The sequence below is a fragment of the Patella vulgata genome, chromosome 5 (assembly GCF_932274485.2).
Source record: "Patella vulgata chromosome 5, xgPatVulg1.2, whole genome shotgun sequence".
NCBI lineage: Eukaryota > Metazoa > Mollusca > Gastropoda > Patellidae > Patella > Patella vulgata.
Genome location: NC_065883.2, coordinates 13449790 through 13477260, shown reverse-complemented (window position 1 = coordinate 13477260; position 27471 = coordinate 13449790). Strand labels below are relative to the sequence as shown.

The 27471-nt window shown below is 37.8% G+C and overlaps 1 protein-coding gene across 1 annotated transcript; it reads right to left on the bottom strand.

The window, feature by feature from the left end:
* Positions 1-1565: 1565 nt before the first annotated feature.
* Positions 1566-26144, bottom strand: LOC126821587 (cysteine-rich motor neuron 1 protein). The gene is made up of 8 exons (XM_050550040.2): positions 25351-26144; positions 7109-7260; positions 6029-6173; positions 5058-5255; positions 4081-4275; positions 3102-3320; positions 2353-2568; positions 1566-1657 (listed from the first exon to the last, which is right to left on the bottom strand). The coding sequence occupies exons 1-8, from the start codon at positions 25598-25600 to the stop codon at positions 1566-1568; spliced, it is 1467 nt and encodes a 488-aa protein (XP_050405997.1). The 5' UTR covers positions 25601-26144.
* Between the last annotated feature and the right edge of the window lie 1327 nt (positions 26145-27471).

Below are 27471 nucleotides of genomic sequence, written 5' to 3'. Positions count from 1 at the left end.
TGTAATATAATGTTTTTCCAAAGAGGAACTAACCAACAGTCTCAGATAACGCAAGAAATGTCGTGATTCACTAAAGAGGGTGGTTTAGTATCCATAAAAGTTACAAATTATTTAATAAGAAAATAATATGGTCAGAGATATGTGCACTAGCTAATTGGAGCGACAGTTCAGTCTTGGATTTCAGTACCCGGTGGTAGAGGGCAAGCACTACCAAGTGTCCAATCACTATGTCAACTGAATTAGCTTCCCTGTATACAAGGGGGTCGGAAGTAGCAATGGTAGGGAGTGTGTGTGGGGGGGGGGCATCAAAACAATGTCAAAAGTTTAGTTGTTTAGATTATAAGAATGAAACAGTAATATTCTTACCAGCGGGAGAACATGTCCAGGTAGGACAGCAGGAACCATTCAGTATTTCTAGCTTAGGAAATGGACAAGACGCAGACGGTAATAAGACGCCATTTAATTGTGGACAGTTGTTGATACAATCTACTTCTCCCATACGACATTTACAATGTCTGTTACAATCATCGTGATACGATTCATCATGTTGTAACGTTCTATCTTTTATACTACATGTTAAATCTGAAACGGATAAATAAAATAAATAATAGCGGATATCATTGTGTTTAATAATGAAGCAGTCAGCAAAACAAACATTTTTTATATTGATGTAAACACTTTTGACTTCCAAAATCAATGATTCGGTATTGGTGGAATATAAGCTATCTATATGGAATTAAAATATATCTCTATGACCCTATATTGATAATAATATATGACCCTACTTTGGCGGGATTCAATTGGTAGAAATGGGATTGCATCGGTAGAAATACTACCCGTGCGGATGATTCGATTCGACAAGAACAAAACGATGCAGAGAAATGGGATTTAACGTCCACTCGACACAAACTAGGTCATTTCGGAACTATCATATGGTTCACTTTAATTTCAATAATTTTCTTGTGCGTAGGGGTCGTTAGCAGTGGAAGGAAACCGGAGGACCCGGAGAAAACCCACAAGCGACCCTACTCCTTGTCACGTACAACCTTGGAATCGAACCCACACCAGTTGACTCAGTGACAGACCTTATGACACAGAGCGCACGTGCTAACCATTTGGCCATCCAACCCCACCGACAAGAACAAATGTAGTTAGTTCGAGGTGACAATAGTACGACTTACTTGTAGCGAGTGTTTTAACAGCTAAAAGACCAATGATAGTAGTAGGTAAGGTTGTATGTTGAGTTACTTCAGCATCATGTGGTTTACTGGGTTGACGTATATATGGTAGTATAGTAAAATAATAGGTTGTATTAGCACGGAGGTTGGATATAGTTATATAGGCTCGATCTCCTACCAGGAAAGACCCAGTTGTCTGTAGCAACCGCGATGGTCTAATGGGCTCTTCTGCTTGACCTATCGCAGGCGTTAAACGAACGTTTATCGTCTTCCAGTTGCTAGGTACGCTGGCTTCCTCGGCATCGGCATAATGAATCTGATAATCAGTCAAGTGTCCTTCCTTCTCTTCCTGGGTTTCTTCGATTTTTTTGGCTTTAAAGCTCATGGTTACGGAATTAGGTCCATATGAAGAAGCGTAGATGTTCTTAATGGCGGTGATGATATCTGGAAAATAATTTGTTTAATGGCGGTGATGATATCTAGAAAATATTTTTTTTTAATGGCAGTGATGATATCTAGAAAATAATGTGTGAATCTACAGAAGTCTACAGAAGTTTTCTACGACCCAGACTACAGTAATAATATAAAGAACTTATTTCCTAAGACTCAGAGAGTATGGTGATGCCTCACTAACCAGGAGGTCCCGGGAGTAGTCTTCCCCTTGTCAGTTAGGAGGATGGGGGCCTTGTAAGACAAACAGCTCAGACGTTCGGATGGTATGAAAAAGTGGCGTGCACGTAAAACAAACAATGACAGTTGGATGAAAGAGCAGACAGAAACGCCGCCTGAAATTACACTGCATGCTGTTCCGATCTCATTTACCAGGTTGGAGCGGAAAAGTCAGATGCTAAACCCCTTATAACTTCTCCTGTGATAAGTTCATGTAAATTTCAACACTGTTATCTCTGGACTAAATAACCATATCAGTTAATATCGTATGACCAAAACGTGCAGGGCTAGCCGCCATTATATTTTCCGTTAAACTTCTAACAATATCTGATTTTTTACAACTATTAACAGCAGCACTAACATTTAACCACATCCGCCATTCTACCACCCCTCCTTGTAAATATCTAGAGCTCATATGCTAGATAAACGAATTAAGAGTCTCGTATCGACATAATCGGGTCTCGCTATTACCGATTTCGAGATAATGAAGTTTAACTGTTATTACCTATCTCTGGTTCATAACAGAAGAGTGTATCACAGCAGTCATACCGTCTAATATGTGGTTTAGGACAGACAACGGTTGGTAATGGAAGGTGAACCTCTCTACATCTTGGTGAACATTCTACTGTGTTGTTGAGACTACATACACACAGTTCACATTGATTACCAGTTAAGAATTCACCTTGGTGAAATGTACCGTTAGCATATACACATATATCAACTGTAAATAAACATATACACATAGATCAAATCATATAAATCATCACCTTTATAATATAGCCACGGTGGCTAAGTGGGTAAGACGCTGGCTCGCTAGTCTGGAGGTCGCGTGTTCGATCCCTGCATTGGGCGAGAAAGTTCATCGGCAGTTGTGCAGGACCGAGGTCCCGTGTATCCATTGGCGTGCACGTTAAAGATCCCTTGGCAGTTGGAATTCGATATAAGAGTAGGACATAGTGCCGCTGTCCGGGGAAAGTTTCCCCCATAGCACACTGTATGGCATATGCCCGTTTTCATTAGCCCAGTCGGAGCAGAACAGTAGGACGTTAATTTAAATCACCCCCAAGCCCCACCCCAACTATAGTCCCAAAGCTTAATATAAATTTAAGTCATTTAAACATATCGCCCCCCTCCCCTCCATCATATATATTTACCCTACCTTGCGTAATAGGAGAACTAGTTTTGACTTGAGAATATAGTAGCCGAATCTCCCCTGTAAAATTAAGATTTGTACAAAATGTTTTCTTTGCGTACCCGGTTGTAGACATTCGTAAATTTCACAGCAGCCATTAGGGGCACGTCTACGATGTGGACGTGGACAATCTTCTGGTAACACGGGTTCTTCACAGAAATAATAACAGGCCACCTCCCCACTTTCACACTGACATTGTTCACATGTTTCTTCATCCAACCAATCATAACCCTGGCTGTACTCTTTACCCTTATATGTACATGATGTTGGTTGTGATGGACCTTTAATATATAAAAATCATTCAAAATCATTTTTGATGGCAATTTTTGAACCCACTTTGCTTAGAAACCTCAACATAAGCCTTGCTGACCTAAACATTTTCTGTGTCAAATTACTATTGGTTAAACATACATTATGCAAGAGCTAAATCTGCTTATTGCAGGTCTTTCTTTAGGCCTGAAATGTCATCTAAATTATTAATTAGACAGTAATTAACGTATCCAGACCACAATCAACTCTCGATGTCATCGCTAACCTGTGATATTTACTGGATTAGGATCCGATTTGCTGCTCAACTTCCATTTATAATTAAATCATGAAATTGATAATCGAGACTATGTTTGTTATCGTACCGACTTTAGTAATGATGATTGGAGCTAGGCCGAAAATTCAATCGCTAAATTCTCGGTTCAGAGTGGATCAATTTGACTGAAATCTTTAGCAAATACCCTTTACATTATCTAGTTTTTAACTATTATAGTGAGAACTGCCAGCTCTTTATCTAATCTCCCATAATGTATCTTTAACAAACGATTTAACAACCAATCAATTACCACATAACAATAGGCAATTTGAGGGATTTTAAATCTCCTGAAAGGTACAATACTATTAAAGTTGAATCGCCAAAAGAAATATCGACCCAGTGTGATACGAATCGTATAGTAGCACCTGAATCGCAATACGTATCGTGTCGTGACTGCAGTGGCAATACCTCGCACTAACTGGGATCGACGATTTTAAATCTAATACAGATGTACGTACCACAAGTCCAAGTGGGACAACAGTCGCCCTCTATTTTATGTGATTGAGGTCTTGGACAAGCTTCAGTTGGTTCCATAGCAACACAGTTAGATGGTACAATACACGTGGCATTACCATTATTACATTGACATTCTGTACAACCTTGTTCAAATACCTCACCGTGTATATATACACTACCATTTATAGAACAGTTAGCTGAAATAAATATAATGGTATCATGAAATTATAACAATAGAAAAAAGTGCCAAACACGCAACCGGGTCGTTCAAACAATCTTACAACTCATAAACATTTCAATAGTGTGCTTATCAAAATAAGTTCTTATCAAAACTCATTGAAATTCAATAAGATAGATAAGCAATTAAAATTTCAGAAAGATATGATCTCAGCTGAAGGAGCTAATTCGTAACAAAGGGGAATAACTCTGTGATTGATTACTGAAAGTCATTAAAAATAAAATTGATTTGAAAACCAATAAGGTGTTGAACGGTATGATCAGAATTGAAGTATTTAAGGTGCTAACAAGATTTCGCAATAAAGGGGAATAATCTGGATGTTTTCACCAAAAGTAGGATTTCTCCTTTCAATAGTATATAGAACTAATGTAAATTCAAAAAGATATACGGATTATTATGGCCGCTATTAAAAAGTGGACGTATAAAAAGTTAATCTATATTCCAATGATCATTTCGGTACCTTTCGATTTTGGTAGACTACATACTCTGGAAGCAAGTGTTATGAGGAATACTGAAAACCTCAACCCTCTACTGCGCTAAACGACCAATTATAGTGCACCATGGGTGGTTAAAGATGGTTAAAGAGGACTGCAATCAATATCGGTCACTTTGAGGTCAAAGTTCCTAAATTGACTAGTATCTTTAACATGGACTAGGTTTCGGAAAGAACAGATATAAGATATCTTAATTTGAAAAAAATATTAAAATAAAACCTTTCAGAAATGTTAATAGTAACGTTACCTTGGATTGTTTCACAATCCCCTTCAAGACAATCGAATCTACCTGGGAGTATTTCACATGCTTGATTAGAGATGTTGGGACATAGACTCGTACAGACCAGTTCTCCAGTATTCAAACACGTACATCGGTCTTCATTATTATGATTAAATACTTCACCAACTTCATACTTTTTACCCACATGTTCACAATATTCTACATCTAAAATATAAATACACAACAACATTATAAACAATATTCTACATCTAAAATATAAACACAACAACATTATAAACAATATTCTACATCTAAAATATAAACACGCGGCGACATTATAAACAATATTCTACATCTAAAATATAAACACAACAACATTATAAACAATATTCTACATGTAAAATATAAACACACAACAACATTATAAACAATATTCTACATCTACAACATTATCAGCCTGTTTACAATAAAATAAAACCAAATACGAACAATCCAAACCATAAGACAGAATTCGAAGTCCTAAAAAACGTTATTGGCAAAATAATGTATTCGAGCTAAATAGTGTAATCAGCAAATGAACTGCTCCTCGTGTACAAAATACACGACAAACAGTGGTAACAGGTGTCCGGAAGAGTAAGCTTACCCTGCCTTTTTACAGTCTGCACCAGCCCAGACAGACCCAATGTAATGCAGTGTGCTATGCTATGGGGGAATTTTGCCCGGACAGCGGCGTTTTTGTCCTACTCTTATTTCGAATTCCAACTGCCAAGGGTCGTTTCATGCGTAGGCCAATCATTCTGATAGACTTGGGGGAACCAGACTGGAAAATACCAGAGAACCTTCCCGGCCAACACTGGGATCGAACCCGGGAAATCCTAGTCAGTAACTCCCCGAGCCACATTTACATTAATTCGTTCGTTCGTGGGTGTTGCTTAACAGACAAGTGTTTACTACGATACTTGCAAGAATAGCCAGTCGTAAATTTATATTAGACCCACCTTTGGTTTTTATCATCAATGTTTCTGTGATGTTGCTATAAGTTCGATTGTCTGGGTGAAATGGTATACTCCAGATACCAATTCGTATAAAATACCATGTGGCTGGTTTTAAACTGGTTAGTGTATATTCAGGTTCATCACCACACTGTGATAGATTTCAAAATATTATTATTTAAAGTTACAATTTCATATTTTCTATGAAAATCAAAACATAATCATAATTCCAGAATTACTTTCATTTTAATAAACATACATGTATATTTTAGGGCTGTCAACAAATTCGACATATTGATCAATAATCCCAATACAAAATTGTGCGTACCCGTATCGATATTTTCACACTACTTTCATTTTGTTTGTTGGATTTAATTAGAAATGTATGAAAACACAATTTCAATCATCAAAATTCTTGCAAATAATAACACATCGGGGATTTAGAAATTTCAATGAATATATGCAAATTAGTCTCACTGAAAACATAGTCTAGTCTATTTCTTTTTGTTTTTCCCTGAAAACTGATATCTCAATATGGGATTTATTATATTACAGTAGTTCTTAACAATTCCGGTCTGGGGTTGATTTGGAATTTTACTTTAGTATATCTATTTGTGGAAAATGTAAACAATATAAAGACGAGTATTTTAGCTCAATGGTTAAATATAACACTTAATTTATGGATTTGTGTTCATAACCTTGATAACGAAATATCAAATTCTGTTGAAACGCCAGTGTGTTATGAGAGAATTTTTGCTCGGACAGCGACACTACGGCCTACTGTTATTTCGAATTCCAACTACCAAGGGTTCTTTTACGTGCACACCAACGTGTTCGCGGAACCTCGGGTTTTCGTCACATCCGTCCTGCACCACTGACAAGGGGGAACCACGCCGGAAAATCCCGATGACCTTTCTCGGCCAGGACCAGGATCGAACACGAGACCTCCAGGTTACCGAGCCAATGCCTTATTCGTTGTATGAAAAAAAGTCAACGCAGAGATCGAACACGGGACCTCTAGATTACCGAGCCAACGTCTGAGAGTAGATAGATTGGTACTATTATTTAAAGATATGTATTTTTTACCTCAATAACGTTCCACGTCGATAAATTGGTACTATAATTATCAGATCTATGTAATAAACTGTACTCCATGTTGTAGTTGGGTGGCGCAAATGCTCGCCATTTTATGGATAATCTTCTTTCTTCGTTGATAGTTCTGCGTAATTTGTATGGACCTGAAATATGAGAAACCAGAATGCAACTTTATATTTTGTCCAAAGATATTACGTGGATATTTCTCTTTTAATCTTGTTCGCTCAAAATCAGATTGTGTCATACTGGAGCTCCAGATTCGTGAGCCAATGCCATACTGGAGCTCCAGATTCGTGAGCCAGTGCCATACTGATACTGGAGCTCAAGATTCGTGAGCCAGTGCCATACTGGAGCTCCAGACTCGAGAGTCAATGCCATACCCCCCGAGCTACGGTGGCCTCTTTTGATTAAAGTGTTTTAATAATAACTTTTAATTGTTGATGTTCGATTTCTACGAATTCATCCCTTTAAATCAAAACCCGTGACGTCACACATGATGAAAGCTAGATTTTGGGCGGTTGATATGGGATAATCTTCTTGTATTTGAAGTGTATATCTTGCAAGAGCACACTTGTGTGTATATGATAATGATAAATGAAAATGATTTGATATTTAATACATCGCAAAAGGAGATGAATTCATGACGATCAAACCATTTCTATATAACATAAAGGATGATTTTTTCTGGGATTATATTAAGGAAATTCGGTGTAATACACTTGAAAATTTTAAAAAAAGAAATTGGTCGTTTTATGAAAGCTGTCATGTTAGACACCAATAATCACCAAAGCTCTTGTGTTATTTTTGATTAAGTTTTTTTTACATATAAAAAGAAGGAATTAGAGTTCTTCGTATGGAGTATTTCAAGTAGAACGTACAATATTATATTATTGTATAAGTCATTGTACTCAAGTGTCAATGGTTTTCTTATATGACAGATGTGAGAATGTTATTATCTTCGTCCCATGATTTTCTCGTAAAAATTATAACCTGTGGGATTTTATATCATAATGTAGGGGTCTGTTGTAAAGTTAGATATTCAGTACGGGTATTTTACATCATAATGGAGGGTTTGGTACAAAGTAAAGGAATTCGGTGCGGATCCGGGATATTGAGAACTTATTCTATAAGACGAGTTAAATGAAATGAAATGGGGTTTAACGTCCCACTGTTCCTGCTCCGAACTGGGTTAATGAAGACAGGTATACACCATACAGTGTGCTATGAGGGAAATTTTGCCCGAACAGCGGGACTTCGGCCTACTCTTATATCGAATTCCAACTGTCAAGAGATCTTTTACGTGCACTACACCCCAATATGTAAACGGGAACGACTAGACAGCTGTCCTTGTCAGGCCCTCCGTCCTGCATCACTGACAAGGGGGGACCACGCCGGAAAAAAGACGAGTTCAATGAGCATTATGTAAGAGCTAAATCTGCCTATCGTAGGCATTAAATGTTGTATAAATTAGACATTTATTAACATGACAAGACCATAATCAACTCTCGATGTCATTGGATGGCCTCGATTTTAAGTAGATTACAATGGTTCGGCCATTTAATGAATCAATTTTAAAATGGAGAAGCGAGGTTAAGACTTGAATGACCAGAACGGTGGTTACATCTTGGCCCTTATTCACGAAAACTTAAACTAAGATACAATCGAAATTTTAAGAAATACTGCAATTCGATTGACTGACCAATATGCAAATTGGATATATGCAAATTGATTTTACTGGTCAGCCCAGGTCAAAACTACAACCATTGATATCTTGGTTCACAATAAAGTAATTTGAATCAAATTTTCACTATATTCATTTAGCATTTTCTATTTTTGAAATATTATAGCAAGCACGGCGAGTTCTGTGTCTAACTCTTACAAAATGTCCCGTTAATGGGAACGGCGTACGTGGGAATCGTTTTACCTGGAGAAGTGTAGTGGCTCATTGGGTAATTGCGGAGGCTCGCTAACCTGGAGGTCCCTGGTGTTGGTCGAGAACGTTACTCTGGCTTTCCGGTGGGGTTTCCTCTTGCCAATAGTAGAGGGCGGAGGGCCTGGTCAGGGAAAACATAGTCGTTCGGATGGGACGATAAACCGAGGTCCCGTTTACAAATTTGCGTGCATGACGAGGGCCTGGCCAGGGAAACATAGTCGTTCGGATGGGACGATAAACCGAGGTCCCGTTTACACATAATTTACGTGCATGGCGAGAGCCCTGCAAGAAACAATTGTTCAGCTGGGACGAAAAATCCCCCATCCTGTGATCCGCCCATTTGAGTATACAAGAAGAGATACTAGTGTAGGTTGTTAGGTACGTTGTGTGAAATATAATATTATACGTTAAGGGTCACGGCCTTTAATAGAAATATGTTAATTTGTATGGTTGTACAAGGGTGCTCGCCGTGTGTACTTATATTTTGTCGGTTTTATTTGAACAGCGATTAGCTTTATATTGAAGTATAATACGAGATGGTCGACCATTTTACACCTGCCTATATGGTCAAATATCTTTACTTAATATAACAGGCCTACCTTCTGATATCAAATATTGACGTCATGGTTTATTGTGCACACGCCTTTTTTCTACCCCAAAACTTGTTTCAAACAAGGATCTTATTGATCACATTACCAAATTAACATACAGCCAATGAGGACATTGTGTAATACTCCGGGGGCCATGGTGGCTCTGTGAGAATGACGGTGGCTCACTAAACAGGAGGTACCGTGTTCGATCCCGCTATTGACTGAGAAAGTTCCTCGGGATTTTCGAGCTCGTTTTTTAAATGTCGTTAGTGCAAAGGCCTGGCGCTAAAGGGGCGTAAAACCGAGCTCCAGTCCTGTACTCGTTAATGTGTATGCGTAAATTTACACTTGACAATTTGGAATTCGACAAAGAGCAGACGGACATGAAATGAAGTGAAATGGGGTTTAACCATAGGCGTAGGAGCTCAAAGTAATTCAGGGGGGCATAAGAGAAAATTGCCCGAAATCAATACCGTTTTTTCGCGCATACATATCATAAGAGAGCTTCGGGTATATTTTCGGGCATGCAGTGGACAAGAAAAAGACGAGAAAATACTTTTCGGACAGTTTTGATCTCATAGAAATAAGTTAGTTATATTTTTTCTCTAAACGTTAATAGAAAAAAAAAGGTCGGCGAATTTTTCATTGCCCGAAAATAAATGCCCCCCCCCCCTGCCCCTACGCCATACAATGGGCTATGAGGGAAATTTTGCGAGGACAGCGGCGCTACGGTCTACTCTTATATCGAATTCCAACTGCCAACGGATCTTTTACGTGCACGTCAATGTGTACACGAGAACTCGGTTTTTCGTCCCATCCGAACGACTATAGGCAGCTGTCCTTGCCAGGCCCTTCGTCCTAAACCACTGACAATGGGAAACCACATCGGAAAATCACGTGCTCAGTAGGCCGTTTCATTTCAGAAATGTAAGATTCTTTCCATTATCTTTTCCGAGGGAACACATGCATTACAGACCAATGCTAATGTTTCCCCCACGTTTACGGACACCACCCCCACCCCCGCCATTAAACCACCTGCTATAATTGCGAAACGTAGTCCGCAATTGACCTATTGGGTGGACGTTAAACCCAAATTTCGTCATTTCTCTATCGTAATGAGTACAACGAAGCACGTGTTTTTATATATGGAAGAAATGTAAACATTTACTCCTTATATCGAATAACGGTGATCAAATTATATGTACTGGGCGTCACCCTCGAATCATCAGCTCTGTATTCAACACAACAGGTTTCCAAGGAATATAATATTGATATTTTTATAACAGAAACGTAATACCCGGCATAGTATCTGAACCGCGCTGTTCTATACTTCTTCAAAACGATATATCATTTTGCCTGTGCACTTGGGATACTGGCCTAATGTCATGTATTTCTGATTCAACAATTATAAAATTTGGGTGCATAGTCGTGCAGCTTAGCATGCTTTTGTAGACGTTCCGAACTAAACTGCAAATTGTCTCCAGATGCTACCAATTATATTTTATAAAATAGGTATCATATAAAAATCGGCGAACTAAATAGATACGTAACCAATGCTGTTTCGCCGGAGCCAAATAGAGTAGGCTAACGAGTCAAACGGCTTGTGTGTGCGTGTCCGAGAGAGAGAGAGAGAGAGAGAGAGGAGAGAGATAGAGCAATTGGGTTTAACGTCCACTCGACACAAACTAGGTCATTTCGGGACTAACATATGGTTCAATTTTATTTCCATAATTCGCTTGCGCGTAGGGGTCTTTAACAGTGGGAGGAAACCGGTGGACCCGGAGAAAACCCAGGAGGTTGGACAGGCGACCCTACTCCTTGTCACGTACAACCGGGGAATCGAAACCCCGCCAGTTGACTCAATGACAGACCTATGATACAGCGCGCGCGTGTCAACCATTCGACCATCCCCCCCCCCCCCTCAAACGGCTTGTAATTCAAGTGTAACGCCTGTGGGGGATATGGTCACTCGTCTCAGCACTTCGTTTTTCTTCAGGTCTTTCGGTCGTCTCCAACTACTAAAAACTCCTGGGCGCAAGGGAATCGTTGAAATAAAGATTAATCAAATATTAGTCAGGAAATGACATAGTTTGTGTTGAGTGGACGTTAAACCCATTTTCTCTCTCTCTCAACGAAAATAAATGTTGGCCTCAAAATGAGCGAACTAAATTTATAACTCCATTATAGTTCCCATCATTCCAGTCAAAATTGGTCACTGTTCGACTATAACAAATAATTTGAGCTTGGTTGATCGAGACTAACTCCCTAATTGTAAATTAATTGACGTGCACCTTATTTATGGATATTATTCTCTCAGAATTTACCGTTCATGTCACGTGATCTTTACTAAGCCCTCGTATTATGTATTAAAACACTTTATATTGTGTCACGCTAACTACTTAAAGAACACAGACGCCATCAATCTTGATGAGTTGGTGATAAGAAGCGTAGGGTGGATTATATTTCTTTGAAATTATATGTGTTATGTTCATGATTACCGGTTTATGAAGGCAACTCCTCTAAACCCTCCATCATACCATTTATTGACACGAAACTACAGCTAACAAAGAATTTAAAACTTCTAAAATGAGCGTTTTGAAGGACGTTCAAAATCTGGCATATGTCATAACAGAAATTTACACCTATCATAAACAAAATGGCGCCTTGTTTAGAAGCGCGGATGGTTTAAGACAGGTAGCTCCATTTACGCGCGTGATGTTGTACCCACGCCCTTTATAGAATATCGCACACATCAACATATAGAGTTTCTTCTAGATATTTTAAAATATCAGCTGTGGTTGGCACTGACGGTAACCATTTTGTCCTATTGAAAACTTAAGTAAACTGTTTTGCGATCGTTCAAATCTTCAGAGATATCGGTCTTTCGATCAATTTAGTAGAAAAAAGAGCTTCATCATGTCATATTTTGAATTAATCTGTCGATGTTATGTATCGTGACGAGAAGAGTCTTCTCCGATCATAAAACTATTGACCTAATTAAATTAAGGCCAGATTTTCATTTCTGTTTCACGTGCATGTTGTGTACATTTACACTAGAGGATCAGCTCTGACCAGAAGTCCCCAGGTTCATTACCAGTACAATCTAATCAAAATATAGATCTATATTTCGTTTCGTTTTTTATCCTTTCGATGGCCTACACTAAAGACAAGTAAAAACCAAATTTTGAACTATAAAAAACGAAACAAAATTAGATCTGTGTTTTAATCAGATTGGTACCGGTATTGTCCGTGAAATTTCTTCGATCGGATTTTTCACAACACTTTCTCCTTCCAAGTGGTGCAGAGCGGTTGGCCAGCCAATTAGAAGTGTCTAGTCGTTCAGATAGTACGAAAAACAATGGACCACGGTGTACTCATTCGCGTGCACGTTAACGAACCCCTGGCAAAAGTTTGAACATTCTAGCTCAATTAGAAGGAGAGTTAATGTTGTCCAAAAAGTGTGACAGACAGACAGATGGACAGACAGACAGACAGGCGGGCAGACAATAACACATCAAAACTGAACACTGATCTAAATCAAAGAGGCCGATCTTCTTCAAAACACTTTAAAATCTTGATTTAGACATAGGGTGAAAAGGCTGCAGATTTGACTTGTAGCAGATACGGATCGATGTGCAATAGTTATTCGTGCTGTTGATGACGTATGATATCGTTTTATAAGATTATAAAGTAAACCAAACATAGAAATACAAATACGACGCAATTGGAGAGTTTCCCAGAAAATATTTTTTTTAAACAAAAAAAAAAAAAAAAAAAAACGAAAAAGAAGAAAAAAAACTAGCGTGAGAGAGAGAGAGAGAGAAATGGGGTTTAACGTCCACTCGACACAAACTAGGTCATTTCGGGACTAACATATGGTTTAATTTTATTTCAATAATTCGCTTGCGCATAGGGGTCTTTAGCAGTGGGAGGAAACCGGAGGACCCGGAGAAAACCCACGAGGTTGGAAAATAACTAGCACTGTATCAGGTTGATCAAAAACATTCCCATGAGAGTATTTCATTATTCAGAACAAAAGAAAAACAAAACAAATTTTGACGTGAAAACCACAATCTTGGCAACGATTGTCGACCCACTGACCCTGCAGCTGACCGCTTATAACCAAATAATTTTTCTCGTCCAGTACACAAAACACCAGCACAAGAAATGTAATGGCGTGAGGCAATGTCTTGAACTTTATTTGTACATACGGCGACACGTCAACAATTAGTCCCTTCAACTACTACAACACCCACGCCCTTTACAGATAAATATTTACATATCATAGCTAATTATTCGCCGAAAGAGGTCGCAGAAATGTTTTGAAAAAACTCTGTTTTGTTGGGGTTTTTTATAGAAATTAGACGGTTTCCAGATTTACAAATTAATAAACATTCTCAACTCCAAGTTTCGCTATTCGTTTATAAAAATGTAGTTAATTCAGAAAATTATAGAAAATTTTATAGCAGAGTTTATGTTATTTAAACCCATGCCCTTTACAAATAATATATGTAATTTTGACAGTTATTTAATTCTTTTACTAAAAGAAAGCATCGGTAAAACTCCGGAGTCCATTCAAAAATGAGAGGCTTAAAATTTACACAAGAAAGCTTACAAGGCAGAAACGATTAATTTGCAAGTAAATAAATATAGATATATAGATTTTTCTGCGAAAAAATCTCGCAACAACAGTCCATGACTTTTTCATGTTGTGAAAAATTGCGACTGCTCAAATTCGAGTCTTACAACAAATGCAATTGTAATCCCTGGGCCCCCATCGCCGTGAAGCTAATGTATGGCATGACGAAAAGTAACTTGATTAACATTTCCCGCGTCCCACTCATTGACGATTTTCTCCTCGGATTTAGGCTATTATATTTTTCAGTGGATGCGAAGATGAATTTCATTTATTTTGAAAAATGTATGTCATTTTTTTTCAAATCAGGGCCGATGGGCCCTAAACTCTCTAGCGCCCTAACCCCCCTTGTCCCTAGAACTACGCCCAGTCCGCTCCTGTATAAAATGACCTTAGTAACGTACTGATGAGACGTTAAACACCATTCCTTTGTATAACGAATGGTAAATTAGAAGTTTTAAAATTCACACACGAATTACACTTATTACAAAATCTACACCCTTCAGAACGTAGCGTGTATATGTGCTTAGTGCCAAATTGTGCAATGTATACGTAACATATTAGACCAGTTTACATTCACATAGAAACGTACACACGGCTACCTAAATACAAGCTTTTTTCTAAGTAATCAGCCACATATCGAGTTGGGGGGACTCGAGAAACGTTTGCTGTTACAAAACAACAATTATTAGAATGTTTACAAGATGGCAGCAATAATAAAAATAAGAAAAACATGGCGATTACTTGTTAAAACCAACATAATGACACTGTGTGAAATCTCAACTTGGCCAAAAACCTAACGTGACAATATAAATAATGGAATACAACTAAATAAAGAAAAAAAAGGTGAAGTGAAAATGCAAATATCAAATTCCTTCAAGTGTTTATGACTAAGACGTACATCATGACGTCAATCAAGGGTCAAATACGTGTAATTATAAATACGTAGGCCCTCGATTAATTGTACAGTAAAAGGTAAGGGAGGCCCTAATTATAGGCCGGTTGGGGAGTTTCGGGAATTTCCGGAGTACACAATGACCGCTTCATATAATGAGTATTTTGGGGAATAGTAACCCTTACCCTTTTTTTAGAAGGGTAAAAGGTAAATTGGGTCCAGGTTCAGTCTTCTAAAAAGGGTTAGAGCTAGGGTTAGTATTCCCCAAAATACTCATTTAAATAAAGCGGCCATTGTGGACTCCGGAAATTCCCGAACCTCCAAAAGGTAAAATGATCTGAAGGTAAACACTTCCTGTTTTAGAAGCGACCGTGAATCAGTGAGTATGGAACTAGCTATAGGCGTGCGGGCTCGATGACTGTTAGAGGGCTGAACCCGAAATGCCCGAAAAAAGTTCGGGTTACCGACGGCGGTGACGCGGACTTTCTGCTAGAGGCGAAGGAGCGGAGCTTATCGTGCAGCCCCCCCCCCCCCAAGAAAATTTGACGACCACAAACGCGTTTTTCTGATATTCCAGCCCGTGAATACCCTGGTCTAATATTGCCTCATTCCAAGCATTGGTGTACAAGGAAAAGAACTCATGACAGTTGGAATTCGACGAATTGCCCTTGGTACTGAAAATTTCGACTTTAAACTTTGAGAGATGTTTTTTTCCAACAAATAATAAATTTCATCCAATCAGAATCAAGATAATTTCAGACTTCTGCTACAAATACATGTATCTAGTGCGTGATAACAGGTGTAAAACTGAGATATATGTAAAACCAGATAAGCTAGGTTCTAACTTCTATATGGACATAATAAGTTAACATACGTTTATATTCGTAAACCATGTTCACGTCTCGCCCCATGCTCCATAACCTTGAATGCGTACAGAATAATGTCCTCGAGGGATGGACTTCCGGTTTAGTTGTTTAAAGATACAAGAGCATGGGCGTATCTTTAAATGTATAGTGATATTGTTTTGTTAATAATAATAATATTAGAATAATCCCGATATAGATACAATATAAACTAACACTGTACACGAATCGTTAATCCTTCTACATTAAAACTAAAATATTTACTAAGTGTTATTTTTGGAAAGACAAAGAACAAAACATATCTAAGAGATCCAATTTGAACAAGCTGTCTTAATCACAATGTAAGGTTAAGCTTGATTTAGATACATACAAAAAAATCGATATCTTATCGACTTGTAAACGATTTTTTTCTTTAAGTAAGTAAAAACATTAATTTTAAAGAGACACTACCTCGTTTATTTACAATCTGTAAGCAGAATAATAGTTTCATTTTGATTAAAACCGATGATTGAATATGTTGAACTAGATGGATAATATTTTAACATATAAAATTGTGCGTTTGTAAATTTGACCAATTTGTGGTACATTTGTCTTTAAAAACTATTATAGTTAAATAGGTCTATTTCCGTCTAATTTGCCAAAAAATGAAAATGTAATATATTATAGCTTGCCTAATGCTAGGTTCCCACTGTCATGCGATGCGTTACGATAGGATTGTCCTTATTGGGTCCACGATCTGCTACGCACAGATACTTTCGGATACGTTGCGATACGGTCTACACGATTGCTACGACTGACCTCAATATATGATAAGACCTGATAGGATCACCACGATCACAACATTTCAATTGTTGCATGAATCGTGATAGTGAGAATCTAGCATTATCATTAATCGCAATAACATGCACCAATTCAACACTTTACTGAGGTACCGTCTCTTTAACTTCAGTGTGAAAGCAAAGGGAGTTTAAGAAAGATGATATAAACAATGTCGAGTGTTTAAAGGGTTAAAGATAGTAACACCGTGGGAGTAAAAATAACAGGGTTAAAGATAGTAACACCGTGGGAGTAATAATAACAATATCATTATCTATGTAGCTAATTTCAAGCTATTGAATTATCTGGCGCTTCCCCTGATGGCCGAGTGGTAAGGTTGCTGGAGTCATAGGCTAGAATGTCCCGGGTTCGAATCCCGGCGTCGGTAGAGCAGAATCTTGAGATTTTTTCAAGCCCGGCGAAGAACACCCGACAATGCAAACGTGACCATAGAAATAAAAATAACCGTAAGTTAGATCTCCTTTCCTCCCCTTCTTTATCCTTGGCCTTGGCTGTTGCTATATGGCTGATGGTCAGGGGACAGCCAGAAAGATATGATTTTGTTGTTGGTCCGGTTAAGAAACTTTTGGTAATTTCAACGAATTAGACACTTCAGAATTATTGTGTATAGATATCACGACAACTATACATGTGGCCAGATCCGACCGTCAGCAGACAGGGTACGCTTACTCCTTCTTGAACAACTGATACCACTTTTCATTTATTTTAGAAGTTCACACAGCTAAAGAAACTAATATACTTAACCTTCACTATTTAAAGTGATAATATTTAGGATTGGTCTTTACATGACATACGTATTACATGATGTGTGCATATAAGACACGATTACAGTTCAGTTTCGACAGGATTGAAATAAGATATTACAAGACACTCCTGTGAGAAATTAAACTATTTTCTCATTTTCCCCTTAGGGGGTAGATGGACAACCGGTTAGCACGTGTGCGCTGTATCATACCGTCTGTCATTGAGGCAACTGGCGTGGTTTCGATTCCCCGGTTGTACGTGACAAGGAGTTGTGTTTTATCCGGGTCCTCCGGTTTCCTTCCACTGCTAAAGGCCCCCTTCGCGCAAGCGAATTTTTGAAATAAAATTGAACCATGTGTTTGTCCCGAAATGACCTAGTTTGTGTCGAGTGGACTTTAAACTCTCTCTCTCTCTCTCTCTCTCTCTCTCTCTCCTTAAGCTTCTACCGGAAGTGCAACCATTATACTAAATCAACCCTATTTGGCCCAGGTCACCATTGATTTCCCCATGGACTTTAATGTTAATTCTCGTCCTTCTGACCGACTCTAACTTTCCCTAATTTTTTTGTTCAACGCTTTCTACCAAAGGTGGGGCAAAATGTGGCATTGTTTTTATAAATGCATGTATGCGGTTGCCGATGGACATCTTGAATTGGTTCGACACATCACAAGTATAGCAATTCGCGTTTTATGAAATCGTTTTCTAGGTAAGATTTCCATTGTTTCTGAACTTAACAGAAAGGTTGCATGGTGGTCTTCGATTTATACACCCATCTTCTTGATCGAGTTTGTATTAAGTGTCTTTAAGGCAACACCCATCAATACGTTTAGAGAATTGCCCGATATCTAAACACCGCCGCTTTAATAAGGACATTTTTATAAGATAAATGCTGGATTTATGTATACATCACCCACGCTATATTTGAAGAAGTTATTTTAGTTTGTATATGTACACTAAAACGCCATTATGCAGTCAATGATCATAGTATTCGTTGATCTCTGGTCGAAGATGAAAGGTAGCTCTGGCTTGAGAACCTATTTTCTCAAATTTACAAAACGATCGCCCACGTGCTGTTGAGGGAACATTAAGTAAAATTCAATATGAAATGAAACACCTAAATATTTTTGTACGTTTATGGTTTCCGTTAGTTGGTTATTGAAGTATTATTTTCAACAGTGTAACGGTTTGTTATTTTGGGGGAAGGTGTTTTCAGATAATGGCATTTACAAGAAAACGGTGATTCCAGAGAAACGCCACCGGGTGTAGCAGACTACAATGGTTATTGCCACACACTTTCTTAGGATTGGACCCACAATGATTATATTATGATAGATATATTTATATGCTGCACTCTTTCCCCACAAAAAAAGTGATATCTAAAAAAAAGAGTACATCTAATAATGGCGGAGAAACTAAGATATGTCCACGATACAAGTGTCAAAAGTGCGATCCCACGCATAACTAGAAGGTAACAATGTGGGGAGGGGGATTTGCTGCCAGTAGATTCACAAGTACAATTATTTAAATACAAAAGTTGTACATGCGGGAGGGGGGGGGGGTTAATCTATGCACACTTGTTCGTGCTCCCAAATAATTGTTCCCCAAAATTTCTAATAGTTTAAATAAAAACTAAGATACCCGAATATAGATCATAAAGTTTCTTAATCTGCTTTTCAAAGACCAACATTCCCACCGGGCTTATCTTTATAAATCGTCATACACGAGTATAAATAAAGATTTGTAAAGCATTTTATTCAATGAACACAAGACAGTTCAGATCATATAGCTAACATTCCCGCCATCCCCAGCGTTACGTCTGCTGCAAGTTGCGATACCTTTGATATCTGACGATATAAAGAAATTCCTTTGTCAACCTTCAAGGTGTGAACTCAACCAAAAACAAATATTGTCAAGTGTTAAGTCTGGTTAATTCGAGACAACATCGATGACATGGAAAAAAAAATGTCGCGATCTGTCAAGACGTCTTTTTGCTTTGCATTTTATTTGCAGAAGTCGCAGCTGCATAAAAAGTGTGACATTGTATCCTGGATTATAGAGATTTTAAATATTTTAAAAGTTTTAAAACGATTACATCTTCGACATGGAAGCCTATTAACAAGTGTTTAAATGAAAAACGTGTGATCCTATCATATAAATATTGCTGAACCCAAACATGGCCACAAGACAGACAGCATGATTATTATGACAGTCTGCTGATTATACATATTTGAAGATTTCAATACGATTACATCAAGGCCTGTTAACAATCTTAGGCCTATAATTTGGAGTCTTCATACATGCAGAAATCCAACATGGCCACAAGAACACGGCATGCCTATCAAGACAATCAGATGATTATAGACCAAACAGATTTTAACTATTTTAAAACGATTACATGAATTACATCTTTTAACATTATTATTAATATTAACTTAATAAACTATACAAACCCAGGCTATATGCGGAGATCTAAGATACTCATAGACATGTATATTTATACAATCTGACGATTACACCGATTTTAATTATTTTAAGACTTTCAACACGATTATATCGTCGAGTGACACCTTACGATTCATAGTTTTATAATGCAGAAATCAAAGATGGACACGAGCAGACGACATGTTCATTTAAACAATCAGACGATTGCACAGATTTTAACTATTTTAAGACTTTCAAAGCGATTATATCGTCGACATCAAGAACAAGGAACATCTTACGATTAATATTAGTTTTATATACCGGTATATATAGAAATCCAAGATGGCCACGAGCAGACGACATGCAGATTAAGACAATATGGCGATTATATATAATGATGTTGTTAAATATTTACAATCAATCTGTATTTTACACTGATAACCACGTCGGTCGTCTGTCATGTCATGTTTACTATTTGTCTCTATGTCAACACCCCTGTCTTTCTCTTCTGTTGATTTTCTTTTGTTTAAAGCTGATATCTTGATTTAAAATATAAATTTAACTTTAAAGTTAAAATGCAGTTAACTTTGAACTGAAAATAGAATGATTAAAAAATCCGGTACGTGTCTCCAAAATACGAAATACTGCTGGAAAAGAGTTGAGTTTGAAAATTAAATATTCTCTACGTCGTTATTTCGTACGCGCCGCGTTTAATTGCAAGAAAAGGGTGAATTAGGTATGTCTAAAGATGGGAAAACGTTCCGCAGTGCATTGTGCGCAGAATGACGCGGCAATAAATGAGTTTGACGGAGTGAGTTATGCTGCCAAAATGATATTTTCTTTTTAACAAAATACTGAATGTCAGTCGTGATAAGTTGCACATGGCCTGTATTTCGACTGTTCGACTTTGGAATAACGGTGTCGGAAAACCACTAGGAAAAATTAAATGAAGGTTAAATACAGCATCCTTGTGAAAAATGACGTAACAACCCGGTTAGGTCTATTTCATAAGGCCAACTTCAAGTTTGATTGAAGGTCACGAGATGTAAGCAGGGCTAGCGCTAATCCCAACCCTAACCCTAACCCCTGACCTAGCCCCAACGCTTACCCTAACCTGCAATCTCACCAATAATCACATGCCCTTGAGTTGGCCTTAAGAATTAGATTTAGCTCCTCGTTTCCATCTGGCTTTCGTCAAGTTCCGGCCAGGAACTGTAAATACCGGTGACCAAGGAAATGTCTACAAGGAAAGAAAAAGAGAACGCGAACGGCGAAAAGGTTTACCCTTGTCAGGACTGAGGGCCGGGCAATGAAAAACGTCTAGTATTTCGGATGGAACAAAAATCGCTGTCCGGGCAAAATGTCCCTCCTAGAGCATGATGTATCCCTGTCCTCATCTGCAGAAAAGTAAGATTTTAAACAATATGTAAATCATGTTAAAACTATTTACATATAAATTCAATTAGTTTTACTCTGTATTCAAATCGATTAGATTAGAAAATAAAAAGGTTTACAAACATCAAATGTGTGGCAGAAGTCAACACGTCATGTGGACAAGTTTGACACAATTTAAATCCCAGCCGTGTTCTCTCAATTATATCGCTTGGTATTTTTCTCCACGGCGTCAATTCATGGCTTTGTTTTGTTCAGGTGCAGCAGGGGGAAATCTTTTATTAACCAAATATTGGATTTAACACTAACACTGTAAGCCCAATATGTAAAGAACAAACGAAAATATAGGCCGTGAACGATGGACGTTATATACAGTTGGAGTATTAGTGTCATAAAGATAGACTTGTTGTTAAAATTAACACTTAAAGATACATTATGGGAGATTAGATAAAGAGTTGGCAGTTCTCACTATAATAGTTAAAAACTAGATAATGTAAAGGGAATTTGCTGAAAATTTCAGTCAAATTGATCCACTCCGAACCGAGATTTTATCGATTGAATATTGGGGCTAGCTTCGATCATAATTACTAAATTCGGAGGGATAAAAAAACAATAGCCTCGATTATCCATTTTTTGATTTAATTATGAATGAAGTCGAGCAGCAAATCGGAACCTAATCCAATAAACATCGCAGGCTAGCGATGGCATTGAGAGTTGATTATGGTTTGGATAAGTTAATTAATGTCTAATTAATAATTTAGATAACATTTCAGGCCTAAAGAAAGACCTGTAATAGGCAGATTTAGCTCTTGCATAATGTATGTTTTAAAAAAAGACTTATAATTTCTAATAGGTCAAATAAACCAACCTGTAGACTAGCATACGTCCATGAAGTGTGCTAGGAAAGAAAATTTTGTAGGGACTTCGGTCTTTCCGCCTACACTACATCGAATTCTAATTGTTGTGGTTTCTTTTACGTGAATGCCAATGTATACACGGACGGCCCCGAGTTTTCGTCCCATCCATACGACTAGACGCCTTTTCATTCGAATTTGGCGCCTCAAATATTTGACACATGTAAACAATTACTGTGTTGAGGAGACTTTTAACCCAATTAGATTACATTTATTATTTAGTTGATCTTTCACGTTCTCTTGACCAATAATCCAAAGAGATTGCATTAAGCATTTCGGCGGAAATGCATAGCTCATTACCCTGAACAAAAGAAACAGGACATTTGTCATTTTTAAAAAAAAAATTATTCGCTTCCGGACATGGTTTTACATAGGCCGAAACCTCGGCATAGTTGACAAACTTTACTATCAACAGTCTATTTCTTTTGGTGGTTTACCGTATGCTTCCACAAGAATGATATCGCAGTCAATCCAGCACCCCGTACTACCCCCCCCCACCCCACCTCTCTCCCCTCCTCTCTCTTTGTGGCTTTTATACACAAAAGAAATGTGTAAGACACGATATACGTCAATCAAATTACTATAAAACCTATATATCACTATCTTCATACATCAATCGATATGAATTAGGCTATAGATATAGCGAGGTGGAGAAGATGGGGGTTAAAATCAACTCAACACAACATATGTCATTTCGGGACTAACATTTGCAATATTTGCGCCTTTGGGGTCTTTGGCATTAGGCGGAAACCGGAGAATCCGGCGCAAACCCACAAGGTTAGACAGGCGGCCCTACTCTGTGTCAAGTATAGCGTCGAAACCATACAACTTAATCTAAAGCGCACGAGTTAAACTAGAGGTTCATAAAGCAGGAATTACGAGATATGGTGTCAAATCAATACTGTATCGGCCTACTGTGTAAGTACGGCTGTATTTGAAAGACTATTTATGTATTCAGTATATTTATATGTATGCAACGCATAAATAAACGTACTTTGTATTTCATATCATTATAATTTCATTTATTTCCTTAAGTCATTTTAGACATGGGGCACGAGGAAATATTATGAAAGATCCAGGGGTACGAGCACATGAAACCGATCCCATTGAAGTTGGCCTTATCAAATAGATTAAACCCAAATTGTCCCACTAATTATTATAATAAAAAAAATGACCTGAATTTATGAAAGAATGGCGTACAGGATGTGTGAGAATCTTACGGATATTACAACAGATCCGATGACGGCTGACACATTGTCTGTCAGATTCGGCCTAAACACCATAAAACGTAGACAAAACACGTTTGTTTATGACGAATCTAAACAGCTGACTTTCTGTTTATTTTCAAAATGAGTCTTCACACGAATTTATATCCTGGTGCAGTTAATAAGAAAAATATGGCATCCAAGATTTAATCTTAAACACCAAGCTTCCGTTAACGATATAAGTAGAGAGTGAAGATTTATTTGCAATAGAATAAATTAAATCTACACAGTTTACCAAAAAGTTACTTCTCAGGGAAAAAAAACGAAATTCTTGACCCCTCAATTAAAGGCATAATGTAAAACACGTTTGCACGCGTAAAAAAAAGGAGACCTTCGTGGCTGACATGAAAGAAAAAGATGAAATGAAATGGGGTTTAAAGTCCTATTGTTCTGCTCCGACTTGGCTAATGAATGAAATTTTGCCCGGACAGCGGCTCTACGGCATGCTCGTATGTCGAATTCCAACTACCAAGGTATCTTTTACGTACACACTAATGTGTACACGGGGCCTCGGTTTTTCGTCCCATCCGAACGACTAGACAGCACCACTGACAAGGGGAACCACGCCGAAAGAAATTAACAGAAACCTAGGATTAGAATTTTGACCAATTTGAATAATTAGTATTCAAAATAATTTTGATTGTGTATGGTGTTAAATTAACTGTCACCTTTATTTTGGCATGTTGGGGTTTAAAAGAAAATTCAAACAGTTGTTGATATTCTGAACTTTGGTTTAAAATTCCATGGCTATTCAAAAGTCGGCGTAGGATCATTTTAAAATGCCTAGGCATACCACTTAACACAGAGAATTTTAAAAACAATATAACACGTAGAATTCGAATGACTGTGTGACAAATAGAATTCCAATGATGATACGACAAACAGAATTCGAATGGCAGCATGACAAATAGAAATCGAATGATAGTGTAGCAAATTGAACTCGAATAACGTTATGACAAATAGAACTCAAACGACAGTAGAATTCGAATGACGTTATGACAAATAGAATTCAGAATACAGTATGATAAAAAGAATTCGAAGATCATTATGCATACTGATGTCTTCCGAAAAATACAAGAAATCGGTACAGTTTTATTTACTATACAATTAGTGACAAAAAACGGTGGGAGTCGTATAGGGTATGTTTTCACCTTCTAGAACACGTAATACCACTTCCCATGTATTTAAGAAGATCGCCTTTCTTTTGTATTTTATTCTAATAAAACCAGAGCTTTATCAACATATTTCTTTAAACATTTTCGTTATGTTTATCGTGATTATTTCAAACAAAATGGATTTATACTTTAAAACTTTTAAGACCAACGCGACATTGCTTGTCGTCCCAATCGATTGATAAACACAGGTTCCTTAAATAACTAGGAAACACAACCAGAGGAAAGATAAGTTAAAATTGAAAGGTAATTGAGAGTTAAAAAGCAAATTGTTAACAGAATTTGTTACCTTTCGTCATTCATCCTTTTTTAGTAGGACAAAAGAAGTGTTCGCTGTTTTCCGAGCAAACAAAAGAAAACTTTTAATTCTTTATGTTCGTTTAAGCACGAGTTGTATTTATTCTTTCTGTTTATAAATCTCAACAAGTCTCGAGGCATGCTTATTAATCAGGGTTTTGGAATATACTTTGACCCCCGATAACCTTTGATGAATACAGTAGCCGTGTTTACTGTATCAATATGATTCTATTATGTTCAATGTATGTATACTTCCAATTAAAAGACCACCTACCTTGGCATATGCCCTGACCGTCTCGTCCGTTTTCCGCTACACATTTATAACCTAGTTCCCCGTCACAGAATACCCCTACGTCCACTCCACACGCTTCTCCGACTCGAGCCGGACAACATCCCTCCTCGGCCGGTATCCGTGGTCTGTTCCCTGGACAGGGACCATAGACGGTCGCACAACCCTGTTTACATGCCCCTGTGTTAAAGTTAAGGGCTATGAATAAGGACACTATAAGTACTCCTTTGTACATTCGTGTCTTCAGCTGATATACCACTAGCACAAACTTGGTGTAAGTAGTGTACACCTACATCAAGTAAAGTCAGGTTATACTAAAACTTCGTGGATATATAATAAGTCCTGTACAATCAATCATAAACATTGATCTGGCTCCACCCGTACTGCTCTTACTCAAGTCCAACACACAGTTTTATGCACTCTTTCAATATCCATTTAGTGGCGAGGTAAAGCCAGAACGTGAGTGTCACGTTATATTAAGTCTATAGTATGAATACCCATACGTAAAATGATACCCATTGAAGAAAGACGGTTATTTATAGCAAAGCTTGCCAGGCAAGCTTTGATTGAGTGACGGCGATAGTTTGGGACTTCTCCTCTTGAATCGTACTGGTAGTCTAATGATGGGAGGTGTAGTCCAGGTTAAACCACCAACTCTCTCCATTGTCCAGATAATATTCAATGGTCTGTTCTTATTTCATCTTTTTTTTTCTAGGTCATTTCGCTCGTGCTTCCAGACGATCGGAACATTTGCTCTTGTTATTTGTCGAACAACTGAAGTAAAACAAAGCAAAGAAACCGTCAAACTACGGGATTTAGAAAGTGTGATTTCGCGTGAAATGTCCAAACATTGGGCGCAAAATTTACACAATTATCTTCACAGAATTCCACGCGTTGATCTGTGGGCAGGGCTGGAGTGCATGCAATGCCCCCGTTGACCAATGACCACTTCTGCTGCTCGGCCACAAAGCCGCCGTTTACATGGAGTTTTATTGACATCGAACCTATCGCATCAGTACTAAAATTCCTCTCCAATCTGTTCAATGTTTAAAACAAGCGGGCATTAACTGTAACTTCTTTGTGGAAACTTGTTGAAGACGTGTTAGAGTATTGACTTGGATTCCGACTTCATCTTGCTGAAACAACAATAAAAAAACAACCCGGACATGGTGGAACTCAGTCTCTGTACAGAAACCTGGCCTAGTTGTATTCTGTATTCTGGTTTAAGATTTGTGTGTTATATTTCACGATTCGGTGCCTAGCAATCGGGATAAAGGCAAGTTGTACCGTGGGCGAACATTTCAATGTTGCCTATCAATACTAGAACAACAGTTGCCCACCTTAAAGAAGGCTAAATATGTTAATCTGATGAAAATGCACCTTTGAATTTGTATTTTGTTTTGGGCATTGCTAAGATTGTATAAAACTTGTTGAATTTATCAACTTCGCTATCCTCATATCACATGTCGGATGTTACAACATTTGTTGTAGAACTTGTGTTTTTAGTTTCAAGTTTAAAAAAAAATCACCCCAAAATTCCAAGGTTATAGTGTCCTCCATTTTCAGAAACTCTGTGTTCAATCAATTTCACATGACGGATGTTACAACATCTGTTGTAGAACTTGTGGTTTTTTTGGGGTTTTTTTTTTCAAAGCACCAAAATTACAAGGTTATGTCCTCCATTTTCAGAAACTCTTTTCGATGTTTTAAAATTTAAGTTAAAAATAAGCGGACATATAGTAATAGTTTTATTATTTGAATGCAATGTATTTTGTTGTGTTAAGTATTCTCAGTGATTAATGAGTAAGGAACCCGCTCACTGACCAGGGGGTCACGAGTTCGATTCCGGTGTTAGCTGTAGCTTTTTGCTCAACATTCCGTTAGTTCCAATCTTTATAGGCACAATGGAGATCACATTTGGCAATCTCCTCATCATAATTTTGTAGGTGGTTTGCCATTTAGATTTTTTGCTACGGGGATTTGATGTCGACTGGCGTGAAAATCTCACTTCCGACACAATAATTGCTCTGCAGAAAGACACTTTATACCCCCTATCCCTCCGCTGTAATATCATCAGTATTACCCAAAACTGCTATGAAATTGCAA